General features: G+C 54.0%; 1 protein-coding gene across 13 annotated transcripts in view; it reads left to right on the top strand.

Moving 5' to 3' along the window:
- The window catches only part of TNS1 (tensin 1), a 221,249-nt gene that overhangs the window by 190,374 nt on the left and 11,096 nt on the right, over positions 1-19,779 (top strand). For 8 of the 13 annotated variants that reach the window (XM_070422097.1, XM_070422101.1, XM_070422107.1 and 5 more), the window contains 9 exons: positions 1,841-1,933; positions 2,506-2,529; positions 3,049-3,087; positions 10,216-10,414; positions 13,147-14,288; positions 17,330-17,416; positions 18,085-18,216; positions 18,575-18,667; positions 19,553-19,630. In XM_070422097.1, coding sequence (XP_070278198.1) covers positions 1,841-1,933; positions 2,506-2,529; positions 3,049-3,087; positions 10,216-10,414; positions 13,147-14,288; positions 17,330-17,416; positions 18,085-18,216; positions 18,575-18,667; positions 19,553-19,630 — 1,887 coding nt within the window. The remainder of the gene's footprint in view (positions 1-1,840; positions 1,934-2,505; positions 2,530-3,048; positions 3,088-10,215; positions 10,415-13,146; positions 14,289-17,329; positions 17,417-18,084; positions 18,217-18,574; positions 18,668-19,552; positions 19,631-19,779) is intronic. The other 5 variants (XM_070422099.1, XM_070422103.1, XM_070422100.1 and 2 more) reach the window with 3 other exon arrangements.

Below are 19,779 nucleotides of genomic sequence, written 5' to 3'. Positions count from 1 at the left end.
GCCATCCTCCTGTTTGGGACGGAAGCCCTGTAGGCTGAGCTTGGGTTGGGTTTTACTACTTGTTCACGCTCCCAGTTTTTCTCTTTCTCCCCTTGGTCAGTCTTGGGTGCCCTGGAGGGGGAGGGGAGAATAAGTTAGAGGTTTCATCCATGCACAGGGCTGGGAGAGAGGGCAGAGGCGGAGAAATGCAAGGAATTCTCCCTGAAGCAAAAGCTTTGCCTGGCTTTAGGGCCACCCACTCATCCGCCTCAGAGAAGGGCCAAGTCCTGCAGACTGGGGACATGAGCAAGTAGGGAGCTGGAGATGCATGAGGGGAAACGAGGGAAACATCCCACACTTGGGGCCTGGAGAGCCTTCATGGTTCTTCGTGGCCTCTGAAGTTGGGCATTGAAATCCATTGTCTGAAAAACATTAATATGTGCTGATAAGTGTCTATGGCAAGACACTTCTGTGTATGTGTGTAAAGGGAGAGGGAGGGACCAACAGACACCATGCCTAGACCTACCCAATGCCCGGCTGTGTGTTTGTACACAGTTGTCCCCTCTGCTGTATTTATCTTTTGGGCATCTGAGGACAAAGTGAGGTGGAGGGCAGGAGTGGGCTACCCACTGGAGCTCTGTGATGTCTCACTATGCTCACAGACACGTACCTACACACCTGCAAACACACAGAAGTTATATAGGTTACTTGCCTTGAGAGATTATATTTTTTGTTGGTTTCCTGTAGGTCTCACTGTCTTTTGGGGAAGGGAGATGGGGCCAGAGAGAGTCCCAGAGCTGCTTTGGGGGACAGCTGAGGGCCACAGCTAGTCTGTTGAGGCTGTGGGTGTGGGGCAGGCAGCCTTGGCTGGCGGATCTGTGTGGCTGCGTGTCCTCAGAGCTCATGTTTTCTGCAGGCTCCTGATGACCGGGATAGCAGAAAGAGCTCTTTTTTTTTTGCTTCTCCTTGGAGATGTGTTAAGGATACATGGCAGCTGCCATTGAAAAATCTCGTGACTGGGTGTAACAATCTCTCTGTAGATCAGCTTAGAGTCTGGCCTCTTCCTTGGCTGGTCGGACAAAGCCTGGCAGCCCTTTCTGACCTTGTGGTTATGTGACACTTCTGACCTGGACATGTGGCTTGGGAGGGACCTGAGGTTAGTGCAGGGAGTTGGTGCTCTGGCCCGAGGATTGTGGAGATTGGGCTTCTCCCTGTTCTAGAACACTGAGGTTTTGGGGAATAGAGGGCCCCATGCTGAGAAATTCTGCCTTGAGTGTGCAAGGGGCACGCTTGGTTGCGAGTCAAAGACCTTTGGCTGCCGCTGGCCTGGGCTCTCAGGGTTGGCATGGTTCCACTGACCCCTTCTCCTCCATCTGTCCATGACAGGATGTGCCCTCTGGATGCTCCATTTTCTTTTGTTCTCTAAGTCCATCTAAGTGCCTGGCTTAGAAAGACTATATGTGGGGGCAGAGGAGGAGAAAGAGGGAATAACATATGGGAAAAATCAGAGATAGCCAAAGAAACCTGCATGTATGTTAAACCATGGCATGTAAAGGGACTGTAGTGAAGAAACTAAGGGCCTAGGGAAAGGAAGGATTTTCTCAAGGTGGAGAGGCAAGGCCAGGACAAGGACACCATATCCCGACTCAGTTTACCTTCAAACTGCAGAGAAACACCCAGACAGGGAAGGGCAGTGGAGCCGCAGCTGTGCGCTCCTGGGCTGGGACTGGTTCCTCTGTTCCCGCTCCTGTGGCCCATTCCTCCCCAATGAGCCCTCACCAATGGGTACCCTCCCTCCTGCCCCCCTCCCCGACACCTCCTGACTCACTCCCCATGCCTCCCCTCTTCTTTCCCCGAACAGTGCGCTCCCCTCCAGGTCTGGCCAAGACACCCCTGTCTGCTCTGGGCCTGAAACCCCACAACCCAGCAGATATCCTGTTGCATCCCAAGGGCGGTGAGTGGCTGTGGCTCGAAGGGAGACGGTGGGGAGGCCAGAGGGAGGAGTGGGGACGCAGAGGACCCCTGTGGTCCTGGGCGGGGCCCAGAGGTGGTGGGTTATCCAGACCTTCCTGGAAACAAGTTGGCAGCTTGGGTTGTGCCCATGCTGAGGCCCAGATTGAGGGGGGGAGATCCCTTTGCAGCCTTCCTGCCCATTGACTTGTGGGGTCAGCACCACTCCCAGCGTCCTCTGACTTGGGGATTTGAGGCCTGGCTTTGGTTTCTTTGGAGTTGGTCAGCTCTCTGCCAGAAACCAGGCTGCCCCATGCCCTGGTGTTCAGACACTCTTGTACGCATACACATGTGCACACACATGCAGGCATGCCCACACACACTCATACCAGGCTCACACCTCCCACTTCCTCAACACATCTCCCCGCTCCTCTCCTTCCTGTGGGGGAAGGAGAAAGTGGGGGCCCTGGGCCCTCAGTGGCCATTTCCAGCACGCTGAGTCCAGAACTTGCTCCCTAGACTTGGGTGTTAGGGCTGGGCTGGGACTCTGGGGCCAACGTGGCTTCTTTTCCTTAGTCACCAGAAGACTGATCCTGCCAGGTAGGCGCGCAATGGCATGTGTGTGTGACCCACAGACACACGGCCTGTCACAGCCTCCCACTCAGGAGGTTCTGCATGGCCAGGGACACAGTCACAGGAGAAGAGGGGGTGGGGCGGCCTCTCACCAGGCCAGGACACTCCTGCTTGAGATCCAGTCTGAGAGAACCCTGGGCAGCGGCTGTGACAGGGATGGCTTGGACTTAGAGCCATGGGGGCCAGGCCTGCAGCTTCTGGGAGCCAGGCCGTCTTTACACTGTGTGCCCCGAGCACCTTGCCACCACGCCCAGGCGCCCTGGAACCCGGGGTCCTGTCAGGGTGGACCTCACCCCTCCCCTCGGGGCACTTCTGTGGAGAGTCACCGCTGCCCTAGCCTCACCCCTGCTTTCCTACCTCCCTTTTCTCAGCTAATTCTCTCTCAAAAGTAATCTCTGTTAATTGATCTTTCTCTCCCTTTTGCTCTCCCTCTCCTCTTCATCGCCTGCCTCTCTTTCCTCCCACCTCTCTTCTCATCTTCCCCAGAGGAGGATGGGGGGCAGGAGGTGATGGAGCCGTCGGGAGGTAAGTGCTGGCTTGCTGTGTGCTGCTTCCCGCTGTCTGGGTCTGGGAATGGCTTTTCATACAGAGCTGGCAGGCTGGCTGGGGGCAGCCCTTTGCTGACCACGTCTCAAGGGACCAGGCACACAGCCTCCTGGTCCCTACCCCCTGGTGATGAGCTGTCCCCCAGAAACCACCTGAGCCCTGACTGAGGAGCTCGTGGCTCGAGTTCAGGCACGGCCAGTGCCCAGGTGCCTTGCTGACAAAACACCCCCTGTCGCTGCCACCCCAGTGGCATTTCTGTCAGCCTTCTGGGGTACAGCAAGCCCCGTTGGAGTGCGAGGGGACTCACACAGGGCAGGGGCTCATTATTCCATTTCCTGGGTGTACTCCGCATGCAGAGTTCGGAACAGGGGTTTCAGCCTTCGTACTACTGACATTGGGGGCCGGATGATTCTTAGTTGTGGGGCTGCCCTGTGCATTGTGGGATGTTTAGAAGCATCCCTGGCCTCTGCCTGATGCCAGTAGCACCCACCTACTCATGATAATTAAAATGTCTCCAACATTGCAAGTGTCCCCTAAGGGGACAGTCACCCCTTGGAACCACTATCTTAGAGCCATGAGTTGACTTCTTGAAGCTCTTGCCTGGTTTCTTATCAATACAGATGATAGGAGGTCTGTTTTTCTGGGATTTTGATGCCTTTGGGGATTTCAGAAAAGCTATGGACCCACCCCTGTGCATCTGGATACCATACACATAACGTTGGCGGTTTTAAGGCGTTAGCGTGTCTGTGTCTCCGCCTAACCCCTAATTTAGATGAACTCCACATTGTACATGGGGAAGCAGAAAGGGGATGCAATCTGGTTTAAAGCCTTTAAGTTATTAGGAACAGAGTTCAAATGATGACTCAGCAGCAGGTGAAACACAGGGGGGTGCTAGCCTGGGTGGCCTGGGTGTGGTTTGGTGGCACCTGGTGTGGTCAGGCCATCTCCACCAGGGGGGCTTAGATAAGTGTAGAAGCACCTTCCAGCTTGACATGTTAGATGTTCTGACTTCCCACTGGGACCCTAGGTCCCTGTGGCCTGGTTTTCTTAAACCCACTTCTGCTTTCCTTTGCACTTACCGCCTTGATACTCTACCCCCAAAGCGGGCATGCGCTGTGCTGCTCTGAATCTGCCATCCCCCAGGCAAGATGGCTGGAGATTCCATAAAGTTTTGCCCACTTTCAGCCGGAGTTTGGGCAACCACACCAGGCTGCCTGGAGGTTGCAGAACAAGGCACCCCAGCAACCGATCCCAGAGCCGGGTGAACTGCAGCTTGCTCCTGGCTGCTGGTTCCCGACAGGCAGGGAAGCTGGGACAGGAGTGTAGAGTAAGCTTGGACATGGAGCCAGCGTCCGTGTCTTTCAGATGCCCACCCACGCTCTCCTCGTGGTTGCTGACTCCAACAGACTGGTGGGCCCTCAAGCCCTCTCCCGTGGGAAGGTTTGAGGGGGACTATCCCAGAGGCTGACAGGCCCTGGCTCTTTTCCACTCTGAGATGACCTTTTAGAGGAGTGAGTATCTAAAATACCGAGCTGAGACCTGCCCATTGTCCACATGCATGACTCTCACCTACAAGGCCTCCAGTCCCCCCTCTCCTGCTACCATCTGTCCTTAAGCCACAGAGTTAGGAGGGGAAAGTTCTTAGGGATCAGCCCTGCTGCACCCATCATTTCACAGCTGTGGAGCTGAGGTCCTGCTTGTGGGGGAGGGTGGGGACATCTGCCCCAGGACACAGTTAGGAGGCAGTGGGGCTGAGAGTGGAAATATCTCCTGTCTCCTAGTCAAGTGGCCATTTCAAAGCCCTACTCCTGCATCCAGGCACGGCGCCCTGGGAGTGCAGCGTGTGGGTTGGAATTGCTGCCATGGCCTGAGAAGTGGGGTGGGTCGGGCAGGGAGCTAGGCTGTGGGCAGCCAGTTTCATTTTTCCTGACTCATGTACTGCCTCCCGGTCAGACGAAAGCACATTCCTTGCTGACCCTCTGAAGCTCTGCTTTCCCTGCTGACACTTTGATGGGGAAAAAAAATGCCTGTGAGACAAGTGGTCAGAGGCAGAATTACTCAGCCAGGGGAAAAGAAAGACTTCAGGGGACTCTGCTCCGTTCAAGGCACCATGCTAAATGCTCCTATTAATTTATCCTGCCATTCATTGATTCAGTTAGTCAATACATATTTTGTGTGCTTACTATGGGACAGGCCCTGTGCCAGGCTTTGGGGATATAGTGGTTCCTAATCCTCATGGAGCATATGCATGAACAGGAGCCAGAATTAAATGATCACTCAGAATTACATATCGAGGTCAGTGCTCTGAAGGGAAGGGATGAAGTTTTATGTGACCTTACGGCAAAGACCCTGATCTTGGCTGAAGAAGTGAGATGTGAGAGTGAGTGACATTAACTTGGTGGAACTGGGATGGGAGGAGAGCATTCCACGTAGAGGCAAAGGGCATGTGCAAAGGCCCTGGGGTGGGAGTCAACAGCATGTTTTTTGTAGGAACTACAAAGTCAGTGAGGCTGAGAGCAAGGGGGAGCTGCGGGCTGGAATTAGGGGATACTAGGGGGACTGAGGTATAGAGTGGGGTTCAACAGGCAGGGACAAGACTATGTGGGGTCACTTCACATCTTGTTTGATAATCACAGAAGCACTGAGAAGAAGGTGCTAGGAACCCCATTTTACAGGTGAGGAGATGACATTTGGGGATGTTAAATGACTTGTCTAGGCCCACACATTAGTCATGCACAGCTGAGATCCTACATTGGATCAGCATGTGGATGATGTCCCTTTCCATGTGGTTGCCATGGGCACAACCTCTGAACATAAACAGTGACTTTACTGGGCATGGGGACTGGGTACTCTTTCATGAAGAAAGGAGAGGAAGAAAGCCTTTAGCGATAAAGACGTGAGGCCAACATCCAGAATATATACTCAGTGACACAGGGAAGAAATATATACTCAGTGACACAGGGAGGAAAGGGAAAAGGGGCGTTCAGGTTAGGTTCTGCTCCTCCAGAGGATCAGAGGGCACCGATTTTGCATAAAGGAAGACACATGGGTCTAGAAATGTCCCCTCCTGGGATTCTTCCTGCTCTGAATCCTTGGTGCTGGGTGTTCTGTGGCACCTGGGATTTTAGGGCCGGGCTGTGGGATGCAGACTTATTGAGCACCTACTATGTGCCAGGTCCTGTCTGAGGCACTGAGGGTATAAAGACAAGTGAGATTTCAGCATCAGGTGGGATGCTGAGTGGGGTAGGTCTGGGGTGTAATGGGAGCTCAGAGGAGTAGCATGTGGCCCAATCGAAAAGGTCTGAAATTCTGACTTTTGAGCTTCTGGATTGGGACTCGGGGGTATCTTTACTTCCTCCCTCTCCCCCACCCACAAGTCTTCATTTACTTGGAGTGGACAGGCGCCCTCCTGTCCAGGCAAAGAGCCTCTCCTGGGAGGCAGAGAATGCACTTTAGGGTGTGGGTAAAGAGGTGACAGTCCCCCAGCCTGGTGGGGCCAAGTCTCTCTTGGGTCTCCAGCTGCTCTCAGCCGCCAACAGCCACTTGGAATGGGTTTGGGCTCCTGGAATGTTCTACATGAAGCACCCTCCCTGGCCCCACCTCTCCCCCCTGCTGCCCAACCCTGTTGCCTCTGGGTGCAGCTGCCCCAGGATTGGAGGAGAGAAGGGAAGCAGCAGAGGGTGGAGGGAGGCAGGCGCAGGCCCAGCTGGGGCTCAGGCCCGGCAGGGGCACAGGCCATCAATGGTGGTGCAGAGTGTAAACAGCTGATTGGAGTCACCAAGAAAGAATTAGAAGGAACTCCTGTCACTTGATCCTGGCTGGGCAGGTGCGTATTCTCATTCCCATTTTACAGATGAGGAAACAGAGTCCCAGAAAGGTTCAGCAGCCTCTCCCAGGTCACCCATACAACAAGTGAGCCCATGCAGTAGTCGTGGCTGAGTGGTTAAGGCAGTGGACTAGAAAAATGGGAGCCCACAAGTTGTATATGGTACTGTGTGGGGTGGGGCAGGAATAGTCAGGAAAAGGAGGAATTTTCAGTATAGAAATCTGCGTCTGAAAAGTTGGAAAAACTGAGTTTTTGGCCTAAAAGGTTGGTTTTGAATAGTTCTTGAGATGGACTCAGAAAATCAAATAACTTCCTCAAGTCCCTCTTGCTCTGGGTTCCTGAGGAACAGAGATTGAGCAAAGGGACTTCACCCAGGTCTACATAGACCCGGGGGCCATTGCTGGTGGGAGAAGAGCACACGCTTCAGAGGTCATGTGGGTTTTAGCTTGAGCTTTGCGGTCAACAAGACTTCCAGGGAATGAGAAAAATGAATGTGTGCCTCTTAGATCTTAGTTATGACGCACCTTCGTCTGGGTAGGGCTGGAGGGTAGAGATCATGCATCTGCTAGTTTGTGGGACAGAAACGTATCTAGGGCCTGCTAGGTGTCAGGCACTGCACAAGGGGGTGGATGGATCCTCCGGCCGTCTCTGGGTGGGAGAGAAGTGTGCCGAGTGCTATGGGGACCCTGGTTAGTTTGGGAGCCTGGAAGTGTTCAGGAAGAATTTTCAGAAAGAGTGACCTCAGGCAGTGAGGAATGGTGGGGAGGGTGTGAGGCCCCCTTCTGCCAAGCTGGGTTACTCCAGGACACAGAGCCTCCAAGGCTAACGATACACTGAAATTATCAGCTCCCCAATTTTCAGCTGGCCATATGTGCAGTGGGCCCGAGAGCAGGCTCTGGGCCAGACCACCTGGTTCCCACTGCCTCTGTATGACTTGGGCAAGATACTTACATTCCCCAAATCCTACTTTCTTCATATATTGTTTGCTGTTATTGTTATTATTATTATTATTATTTTGTTAATCCTCTCTGGAGGATATTTCTTCAACAATTTTTAGAGAGAGTGGAAGGGACGAAGGAGAAGGGGGAAGAGAGAGAGAGAGAGAGAGAGAGAGAGAGAGAGAGAAACAGAGAGAGAGAGAGAGAGAGAGAGACATCAATGTAAGAGAGACACATTGATTGGTTGCCTCATGCATGTGCCCCAGTGGGGATTGAACATGCAACCCAGGTACATGCTGTTGACCTGAAATCGAACCCGTGACCCTTCAGTGTGTGGGCCAGTGCTCTAACCACTGAGAAACACCAGCCAGGGCTATTTTTATCATTATGAATAGCCCTGTGGAGTTGACTCTTCTCTGGGTGATGGGTTGGAGTTCTGGGTAGCAGCCAGTTCTGGGTGCCCCATGAGACTGTGGCCCCTCTCTAGGCCACCCTGAGCCACCAATGAGATCAGGAGGCCGTGGTGCCAGTATCCACAACCACTAATTGGCTGTGTTCTGGGACAAATCGCTACACCTCTCTGGGCTGAGGAGATGGGTTAGACCAGAGGTAAGAAAACTTGGTCAAATCTGGTCCACCATCTATTTTTGTAAGACAGTTTTATTGCAACTCAGACACGCTCATTGGTTTATGTGCTGTTGCCACAGCTGCTCCCACTCTGCAATAATGAATTGAGTAGTTGTGTCAGAGGCTGTCCGACCACCAAGCCTAACATATTTACTACCAGGTCCTTTATAAGAAAGTGCGCCTGTCCCGGGTCAGAAGATCTCTGTGGCATCTCCTGGTTCCAGTAGGGCCTTGGGCACAGATGGCACAGCACCAATGCCTTGGGAATGGATGTGGCCTGGGGCTTCTGTGAAGTGGGCGGGTGGCCTGGGCTGGTTGAGCAGGGTCTTGAGGATGCCTTGCTGACCTCTGCCCACATGGACTCTAGCTTTGAGTGCCGAGGTGGCTGAGGCTGCATCACCCTGCACCCCGTACCTGGAATAGATTGCTCCGAGCTGTCCCTTTGCAGACATCCTGCCCCACCCCCATCCACTGCCCCTGCTGTTGGTTGGAGGGAACTCTGTGAAAACTAGGCCCCGCTGGCAGCCTCTGGCTGGAGTTGCCCACAGAGCTCCCAGACCCTGAGCCTGGATGCAATGTCAGATCTTGAGGTCACTTTAGAAGCCACGCCCAGGAGCCCCTAACGCCGTGGTGATGAGGCTCCTTCCAAAGTAGTGTTTTCTTTGGGCCAAGGGAGGGGCTGTTCTGACTCAGTGATCAGCACAGTCCTCGCCACAAAGGCACTGGGGCCTGGCCGGCCGGCAGGCACGGGTTCTTTGGTTCCTTGGGCTAGTTTCAGCAGATGCCAGCACTGTAGGCAGAGGGTGGGTCTGTGCTCAGTCACGTCCCTCCTGAGGGAGATGGGACCCTGTGCCAGGTTTGGAGGTGGAGGATGTCATCCATCCCTCATCAGGTCCCTGGAGAAGCCCAGGGCGTCCTGCTGCTTCTCCCTGCTTAATATCGAGTTAGTTTGGGGCTGGCCTCAGAGGGGGGAGTTGGACGAGCCCTGGCCAGGCCTCCCGACATTTCACTCTCCAGGCCTCAGGGTCCTCATTTGTGAGATGACCTTTCTGGCCCCTGTCCCTCCACCCACTTCCTCTTAGGATATTCTGAACACCAGGCGAGGATGATGGTGTCAGCCTCGGGAGGAATGTGAAGTGTGTCAGGCAGGAGGCTGGGTGTGCTTGGCATGAAGGGGCTGGGCATGACTCACCGGCGCAGGCCTGCTGCTAGGACAGCAAGCCCATCTCGGGATCCTGGGTGTGGGGTGAAGCCTGTGTAAGCCCTGGTGCTGTCCAGATAGGGGCAAGGCCGGCTGGAGCTCTAGGTCCACAGAGATCCCAGACTCCAACGGTGCCTGGAGTACCTAGAAGGGCCTGGGAGCTGAGGGCAGAGTCGTGAAAGAAAAGAAGCAGCTGAGAGGGATGCCAGCTGTGGATGGACATCCTGGCTCTGGGAGGGAAGATTCTGAGGTGGCCACATTAGGAGGAAGAGCTGGGGTCCCTTTCCTGGGAGGTCTGAGCAAGGCCATGGAAAGGTTCTGTGGGGCTCCCACAACTTCTCCAAGATGCAGAAGAGGGGTGGGCATGGGCCGGCAGGAGCCCTAGAAGTGCCCTTTGTGTGCTTGGCTGACCCCAAGGCTGGACTCTGGAGAGGTGGGCACCCTGGCAATTTGGATGGGGTCCCCATGGCACCCTATGGATCTGTGCTCAGTCTCTGTCTCCTTGCTGCTTCCAGAGCCCCGGAGCTACGTCGAGTCGGTGGTGCGGACGGCAGAGGCTGGGCCCCGATCTCAGGACCCTGAGCCCAAGAGCTTTAGCGCCCCAGCTGCCCAGGCCTATGGCCACGACACACCCCTGAGGAACGGGACCCTGGGCGGCTCCTTTGTCTCCCCTAGCCCCCTCTCCACCAGCAGCCCCATCCTCAGCGCTGACAGGTAAGTGGGGAGGAGGAGCATGTGGGGGGTGAGAATCCAGGCCTGGGCCAGCATGGGTAGGCCTCTTGGGTCTGCTCAGGGTGTGGACAGGCAGAAATAACATCCAGATGCTGTCCCTGGGAAACCAGCTCCTCAGGGCACCTTGAGAGAGCATCCCCCGAGTGCCACATCCGTGGGCAGCTATAATCCCCAGGCTGAGCTCAATCCCACCACCCAGAACTGTGCTGGAAGGGATGGGGGTATGAAGGTGAACCAGGCGGGGTCGCTCCCCCAAGGTTAAAACCCAGCAGCAGCAATCGCTAGGTAGAGCATGCTTCCTATGGCCAGGCACTTGGCTAAATGTGTCCTGTGGCTATTTCATTTAATCTTCACAGCGATCCTATGAGGTAAGTACTATTATCACTCCCACTTTCCAGACGAGGAAACTGAGGCACAGAGCGGTGAAGTAGCTTGCTCACAGTCCTGCAGCTCAGCAGTAGCAGAAATAGGATTCAGACCCAAGGCCTCTGGTTGGGAGCCCACGTCTCTGCCTCCCGGCTAGACCTGGGTACGGTGCCCATCAATCAGATGTGCCCAAAGCAGGCGCATAAGTAAAGTTCTCAGAGCCCAGAGCAGGGGGCCGTGACTCCTGACTAGGGGTGCAGGGAGGATTTCTGGGGCTGGATGAGCATGGTGTTAAAAGGTGAGGCGGGAGGGAGAGGGCTTTTCTAGAAGGACGGCACAGCCAGAATTCTTAGAATTCTAAGCATTCTGAACCCTCGAGCCCAGCATGCCCCACCCTCAGTCCACCTTGCCTCTCCAGTCTCCTGCTGGGGCAGACGGCTCCATTTCTCGGGCGGTCTGCCTTGGGCAGAGGTATGGCCTTCTTTGAAAGGAAGGGGGCGTCTTCCTCACCTCAGCCACTCACATGACTCCGGCTGTGATCTTGGCTCTTTTCGGGGCTCAGGAAGCTAGCGTTTCCCCCCCGGGATTGATCTTCCAAAACTCCTGTCCCACTCAGCCTGACACATCCTCCCCGCCTCAGAATACAGGTTATTCCTTCCAGAAGCTGGGAGGGAAGATTCTGAGGTGGCCACATTGGGAGGCAGAGCTTGGGTCTCTGCTTCTTTCTTCCAGTCTGGCCCCTTCTGCGATGGGAGGTAGACTTTGTCCTGGTCTGACCCCTGACTTCACCCGGCCCTTGGCTCTTGCCTGCCCCCCCACCTCACATCACCCAGGAGACCTGAGCTTATCCGACCGGTTCACAGTGGGCTGGCTGCCTGGCGAATCCTCCCAGTCGCCAGCTCCAGGCTTTGGCCCATCGTCTTCTTAAGGGCTTCCTCCTCCCCCTGGGCCTCCTGGTGCAGAGCCTGCCTGCCACCACCCTGCAGCTGCTGCTCAGGCGAGGTCCCTGCCAACCTTTGTCTCTCCTGCCATGTCATCGAGGGATGGAAGTTTGTATCTGGAAAGAATCAGGGTCATCTCACCCAACCCCCTTATTTTTTTCAGATGGGAAAACTTGAACAGCAGAATCCAAGTTTCCCAACTCAGAGGCCATTGCGTTATATTTCCCTTTGGTCTTGTACTTAACTTCAGAGGAGAACCTTTGATTGTGGCCGTTCCCCTAGGCACACTCTCCTCCAAACGGAATTTTATCAGTTTTAGAATTGGGTTCGACCTCTGAGCTCTCCTAATCTAACCTTCCAATGGAAGATATTCCCTTCACAACAGTCAGGTCAAGAGGTTAGTTAGCCTTTGCTTAAATGCTCCTAGTGATGGGAGTCTCATTACTGTGCAAGGCAGCTTGCTCCGTTACTGGCCAGATCCAATGGCTGGAGAGCAGACCTTATAATGAGCTGCAATCTCCCTCGATGAGACTTCCTTATCTTTGGTTTTTGGAGCTACCCAGGAATGAAAGCACAATTCTGACACCCACAACATTTGCAGGTAATGATGGCACACCTGGGGAGACCGAATCAGGGTGGGACATTTCCAGTGGGAACGGGGTCCCGGTGGTTTGGCCCCCTCTCCAGTGTTCAGTTTCTGTGATATGGAGTTGACAAGGAGTCACCTACAGTTTTTTTTTATTTTGATTTCATTGTATTTATTGGGGTGACATTGGTTAATAAAATTATATAGGTTTCAGGTATACAATTCTATAATTCATCATCTGTATGTTGTATTGTGTCCTTCCTTCACCATGCATTCCTTTACCCTCTTCTACCTCCTCCCATCCCCCTTTCTCTCTGGTAATCCTCAAACTGTTGTCTGTGTCTATGAGTTTTTCCCCCTTGGTTTAATCCCTTCACCTTTTTCACCCAGCCCCGCTCCACCCCTCCCCTCTGACAGCTGTCAGTCTGTTCTCTATCTAGAAGTCTGTTTCTATTTTGTTAGTTTATTTTTGTTCATTAGACTCAGTCACCTTCAGTTTCGATGGAAGAGAGCTCCTCGCTTTGACTTTGGTTCAGGAGCCAGAGTAGTACAGTGGGGAAAACATGTGCTTTGGAATCAGACACAGCTGACTCGAAACCCTGGTCTTTTATGAGCCGTGTGATCATGAGCCAATTGCTTAACCTATCTGAGCCTCAGTTTCTTCTGATGGTGCCATAGGGTGATGTAAAAGCCTTGACATTCCCATGCGTGCAAGTGGAGCTCACTGCTGGTGCTAGTGGTGGGAGGGAAGTCTGCTCACTGAAACCTGTTCTTCATTAAGTACATTTGCTGACATCTCAATCCGCTCTTTCTCTCTCTAGCACTTCGGTGGGGAGTTTCCCATCGGGGGAGAGCAGTGACCAGGGCCCCCGGACACCCACCCAGCCTCTGCTGGATTCTGGCTTCCGCTCTGGCAGCCTGGGCCAGCCCAGCCCTTCGGCTCAGAGAAGCTACCAGAGTTCTTCTCCTCTTCCAACCGTGGGCAGCAGCTACAGCAGCCCCGACTACTCACTTCAGCAGTTCAGCTCCCCAGAAAGCCAGGCCCGGCCTCAGTTCAATGCGGCTGGTGTCCACGCGGTCCCTGGGAGCCCTCAAGCACGCCACAGGACAGTGGGCACCAACACTCCCTCCAGTCCCGGCTTTGGCCGCCGAGCTGTCAACCCTGGCATGGCTGCCCCCAGCAGCCCCAGTTTGAGCCATCGCCAGGTGATGGGCCCGCCGGCAACTGGTTTCCATGGTAATGTGGTTTCCAGCCCCCAGAGCAGTGCAGTGACCACTCCAGGAAGCCCCAGCCTGGGCCGGCACCCTGGGGCCCACCAGGCCTCAGGCCTCCATGGCAGTGTGGCTGTCACTCCAGGGAGCCCCAGCCGCGGCCAGCAGCCGGGGGCCCACCAGGCCTCAGGCCTCCCTGGTAATGTGGCCACCACTCCAGGGAGCCCCAGCCTGGGCCGGCATCCTGGAGCCCACCAGGGCAACTTGGCCTCCAATCTCCATGGCAACACAATATCCAGCCCCGGAAGCCCCATCCTCGGCCGTCATCTCGGAGCATCTGGATCCGTGGTTCCTGGCAGCCCCAGCTTAGATCGGCACGTGGCCTATGGCGGCTACTCCACCCCTGAGGACCGGAGACCCACGCTGTCCCGGCAGAGCAGTGCCTCTGGTTACCAGGCTCCTTCCACGCCCTCCTTCCCTGTGTCTCCTGCCTACTACCCGGGCCTGAGCAGCCCCGCCACCTCCCCTTCGCCAGATTCGGCAGCCTTCCGGCAAGGGAGTCCAACACCGGCCTTGCCAGAGAAGTGGAGGATGTCCATGGGAGACCGAGTGGGCAGCCTCCCCAACTATGCCACCATCAATGGGAAGGTGTCGTCCTCGCCTGTCGCCAGTGGCATGTCCAGTCCCAGTGGGGGCAGCACTGTCTCCTTCTCGCACACTCTGCCTGACTTCTCCAAGTACTCCATGCCAGGTGGGCCTCTCCTTCACCTCTGCGTCTCCTGCTGACAGGTTAAGTCCACCAGTTGGGGTATCTGAACTGCTCTCTGTTCTGGCATCCTCCTGGCAGACAACCGTGGGTGGATCACCGGCGGTGGGCCTCAGTTGCCTTATCTGTTTAATGCGATTTGGAGGTGTCCTCAAAGGAATTGTGCTATGGTTGTGGTGACTGTGGGGGCAGGGATGAAGCTGCTGCTGCTGATGAGGATGGTGAAAATAATAATAGTGACAGTGTTATTGTTATGATTACCAGAGCCACTCCCACTTGTTGAGCACATGCTGTGCGCCAGGCTCTGAGCTAAGCAGTCTCTTTCATCCTCACAGCCACAGATGAGGAAACAGGCTTGGAGAGCTCAGTCATTTGTCCAGAGTCAGACAGTTAAGAAATGGCAGGACCAGGCTGCCAATCCAGTCCCATACTACCCAAACTAGTGCTCCTAAAACACTGAAGTTGTTGGATCATGCTTCCCTATCTTGAGGGTTATGGTGATTTAGCATAACCTTGACACTCTGCCTTCCAAACCTGGACCCCAAACCTTTTGCCAGCCCTTTGTTCCCATCTTTGGGTCCCCACTGTGTACACATAACTAATAATAGATCTGGCAGCCAGATGTGATATGGGCCAAGGCCAGCGCATTTCACTGGAGTCTAGTTTCTGCCAGCTTCACTGAAGCCTGTGCAGGTTTGCACACTGAATTCTTCACTCGTCACCAGAACTCGGCCTCTTGGCTTCCGCTGAGAGGGCTCATTATCCAGACACAGAGGTCAAAGCCTCAGCTGATATGCAGCTTCTCATCCAGACCTGGAACCTGCCTGTGCGCAGAGGACCCCGGGGCCCTGAGGCATTCGAGGAAGATCGGGAATGTTTTGGGCAGCCTGGAATGGGCCCCAGCTGCCTGGATTCTCAACGTGTCACTATTGGGTCCTGCCCTGAGCCTGCCAAGCCAGGACTCTACAGCGACCCTGCACGCCCCTGCTTCCTGCTGCCCACAAGAGACATCTGGTTCCCAGCTCCTCTCCTTGGAGGATGCAAAACTTCTAGTAGTTGGGACATTTCCTGTTTCCCACCATCTTCCCTGCTTAAAATAGCCATTGGAGTCAACACAGGAAGGCACATGGGGCTGCAGCCGCCTCTGACAGCTCATTAGACAGGCCCAGCACCAGCGGCTGGGGCTTCGGAGCAGAGAAAGGCAGCTTGCAACAGTTGCACGGCCCAGCTGGCTAGCCCAGAGGCCTTCCCCGGGCGCAGCTCAGGAGAGGGAGCTGATCTAGCCCCTCACTGTCCTCCAGAGACAGGTCCCAGGAGCCTACCAGAGTGTAAGTGGCAGGTTGAAATTGACTAAGCACTGGACACATAACCCACCCCTGTCCCTGGTCTGTATGCTCTGAGCTTTCCCGCATCATCAACACAGGCTCCCTCTGCTCTGCCTCTCTCTCAAGAAAGGAGAGGAAACATGTACAATTGGAATATTCCTTTCCCCTCCTCACCCATCCCCCTTTTGGTTTCCTTTTGTTCCCAAAGATAAAGGAAGAGGTTGGAGAGCGAGGGGCACACATCCTAATACCTAGCAGGAAGCTATCTTGTAGCCGGCACTGAACTGCCTGCTGGGTCTTCTCACCCGGGAATGTCTAACAGGAGAAGGTCTATTACCCATGGAAAGGCTCGTATATGAGCTTGGGAAGCTCACTCACCTTCTCTGAAACTCACTTTCCTCTTTTAAGAGTTAGGAGGTTGGACTAGATGCTCTCAGAGGGCCTTCTAGAACCTATTGTTCTGTGAAATCATCCTGGGTCTGCAGGGGGTCTGGGGTGGGAACATCAGCCAGAGAAGTGGGGTATGTGACACACGAGATGGCTTCCAAATTCTAGGCCAGCCCCTCCCCTATTTGTTCTAGAGCAGGAGCGACTCCTTTGCCCTCTATGATACAGAACTCAGGCTTTCCACATGGGAATGAGGAGGGGGTTGGGGAAAAGTGGAACGAAATGGTCTTTCTGCCCAGTTCTCAAGGTTGTTATGATAAAATTGGGACATTGAGCCAGTGGAGAAAGGGACTAGAGCTGGTGTCTTAGACTGTGGGGAAGAAGCTGCAAGAAGGGTCTAGTCCAGCCGTGGGCAAACTACGGCCCACGGGCTGGATCTGGCCCGTTTGAAATGAATAAAACAACAACAACAAAAAGACCGTACCCTTTTATGTAATGATGTTTACTTTGAATTTATATTAGTTCACACAAACACTCCATCCATGCTTTTGTTCCGGCCCTCCGGTCCAGTTTAAGAACCCATTGTGGCCCTCGAGTCAAAAAGTTTGCCCACCCCTGGTCTAGTCTGAATCTTCTAGAGAAAGGAGATGGGGTGGAGTAGGGCTTCATTGGCCCAGGGAGAATGCTTTGCCAGCCCTTCAGCAGGAGAGCAGCTCTGTGGCACACGCGGTTGGTGGTGGTAGACGGACAGCAGGAGAGCAGTTCTGTGGCACACGTGGTTGGTGGTGGATGGAGAGGATGCCAAAGCTGCTCAGGGCCCTTGAGCAATACTCTGCTGATGTTTGAGGTGACTGACTTTCTTAGGGCAGCATAACAAAGTGCCACAGACTTTATGCTGAAGACACAGAATTTTTTCTTTCACAGTAATGGAGGCCAAAAGTCCAAAATCAAGGTGTTGGCAGGGTTGGCTCCTTCTGGAGGCTCTGAGGGAGGAGCGTCTGCTCCAGGCCTTTCTCCTGGCTTCTCGTTGCCAGCAGTGCTTGGTGTCCCTCGCTGTAGGTGCATCTCTCCAGTCTGCCCCCACGTTCACGTGGTGCTCTCCCCTTGCGTCTCTGACTCTTTTCTTCTTATGAGGACACCAGTCATATTGGATTGGGGACCATTCTAATCCTGTATGACCTCATTTTAATTTGATTACATATGCAAAGACCTTATTTCCAAATAAGGTCACATTCACAGGTATCGTGGTTAGAACCCCCACACATCTTTTGGGGGGGCACAATTTAACCCATATCCCTTTTTTTTCTCCTTTAGACAACAGCCCAGAGACCAGGGCTAAAGTGAAATTTGTCCAGGACACTTCCAAGTATTGGTACAAACCCGAGATCTCCAGAGAGCAGGGTGAGTGCTGGGGGGTTCCGGGGTCCATCCAAGGTCACAACTGGCTGCTGCTCCCCGGGCCTCCCCTGGACAAGAAATTTAAGTAGACTCCTTCCTCTTTGCAGTAGGTAGTGGTCATAGAGAGGGGGCTGGGATCAAGGTCAGACAGGAAGAGCAGTCGCTGTAGTGAAGTTTCGGGGAGCAGAGCAGTGATTGTAAGCACCTCTTTGAAGGATCCTTAAAATGAGCCAAGTCTTGGTTTCTGGGCAAAGTAAAAGGCTGGCCAAGATAGTAGGAAATGTTAGCTCTCCATCTGCATGATATGGGAGATTTTTGTATATTTTACAGAAAAATAAAGTTGGGACTATAGGGGTGGAGATGAGGCCCACCTCAGGCCCCAAGGGAAAGTCTGTGTGGACATAGGACAGGGTGTTGGTGACTCGGCCCCCGGGTCAAATCTGGACTGCTGTCTGCTTGGTAATTATAGTGTTATTGAACACAACCACATCCATTAATTTATATCCTGTCTGTGGCTGCTTTTGTGTGGCAGTGGCAGAGTCGAGCAGTTGCAGTAGAGACTGCATGGCCTGCAAAGCCTGAAATATTTACATCTGGCTATTTACAGAAAAAGTTTGCCAACTCCAGTATATTTCTTATTTCCTCTTCTCTCCCATCCCTTCCCGACCCAGCCATCGCTCTGCTGAAGGACCAGGAGCCCGGGGCCTTCATCATCCGTGACAGCCACTCTTTCCGAGGAGCCTATGGGCTGGCCATGAAGGTGTCTTCTCCCCCTCCGACCATCATGCAGCAGAATAAGAAAGGTAACACTGTCTTCTCTAACTGGGCCTCAGGACTAGGTGATCCATATGGTCTCTTCAAAGCCAGAGGGACCTGGGGGCTGGGCAGGTTTCTAATTCTCATGGGAGCTGATCCCTGCTAAACCCTCTTCAGCAGAGTGAGTCTTGGGCTTGGTGATTGGGGTCAGAGAACGGGGAAGCCAGATTGTTGGGCCTCTGTGATTGTGTTTCCTTGAGGGGGAGTAATGGAGAGGCAGTCCCTCCATTCCAGGGTTCTCCCATCAAAGCCCTGCACACTGGAGAAGCCAGAAATCAGTGGTGGGAGGTGGTGGGAGGGCACTGTGAGAAGTGACTGGTCCTCATTTCTTCCTTTTCATCCCAGGGGACATGACCCATGAGCTGGTGAGACATTTCCTGATAGAGACCGGCCCCCGAGGAGTCAAGCTCAAGGGCTGCCCCAACGAGCCAAACTTTGGTGAGATTTCCCCCACTTCTGTCTCCCCAGTTGGCTTGCAGAGAGCCTCAGGCCTGCCCCAGCCCTCCGCCCCCCGCCTTGGTTCTGCCCGCCCCCCTTGTCCTAGACACAGCAGAGAAATGGACAGTGGTTTCCCTTCCTCTGTCCTCCAGTCCCTTCACTCTGCCAGATTCCTCTTGATAGATGCCCTACCCCACTGAGACTTGTTATCATTGTAATTTGGATAATAGCTATAATAACAGTTTCCTTTATTGACCACCTACTATGTGAAAGTCACTGTCTAGGTCCCTTCTGTTACTTCTGGTCTCATGACAATCCTGCGTGGTAGGTGCCATTGTCCCATCTATAATAATAAAAGTGTAATATGCTAATTAGACCGGACGTCCTTTCGGACGACCTTCCAGATGCAGCTGGGGCCGTGAGGGCCACGGCTGTGAGGGCCACGGCTGTGAGGGCTGAGCCCCTTGCATGAATTTTGTGCATCAGGCCTCTAGTTTTACATATGAGGACATGGAGGTTCATAGAAGTTAGGCTTATGCAAGAACACAGCTAGTAAGTGACTGAGTTGGGATTTGATCCCACGATTCTTTGAGTCCTCTGCTGCACTGTCCTGAGAGGGGCCCCGGCAGATGGAGGGGCATGGGGGAGATGTTGGGAGTAACTTTCTCTAAAGGAAAGCTGTTAAGTAACCTATGACTGCTAGGGTGAGCCATTGGAATATTCTCCCTTGGGTCTCGCTAACTAAGAGGGAGTGGATTTTCAGTTTCGTTGGTTGGGATGTGGGAGGGTAATGAAGAAGCTGATCATGGCGGCGTGGTGGGCTCCCTCAGTGCTCTGGCCCACTTCCAGCAAAGCTGCTCTGACATGCCATCTCCCTCCCTGCAGGATCTCTCTCTGCCCTGGTCTACCAGCACTCCATCATCCCGCTGGCCCTGCCCTGTAAGCTGGTCATTCCAAACCGAGGTAGGAACCTGACACTCCTCCGTCTCCCAGCCCACCCTTGAACTGGCCTCCTTCGTTTCTGGGCCCTGCCAGAACTCCAGAGCTTGGGCCAGGCTTGGAGGACATGGGTCATTTTGCCATCTGGGGAAATTTGAAACCACCTCTTTTTT

This window comes from Myotis yumanensis, unplaced genomic scaffold (assembly GCF_028538775.1).
Source record: "Myotis yumanensis isolate MYYU_CA2020_CCGP unplaced genomic scaffold, mMyoYum1.0.hap1 SCAF_8, whole genome shotgun sequence".
Lineage (NCBI taxonomy): Eukaryota > Metazoa > Chordata > Mammalia > Chiroptera > Vespertilionidae > Myotis > Myotis yumanensis.
The sequence above is the reverse complement of the archived record's forward strand: the minus strand, read 5'-3'. Positions and strand labels throughout refer to the sequence as shown.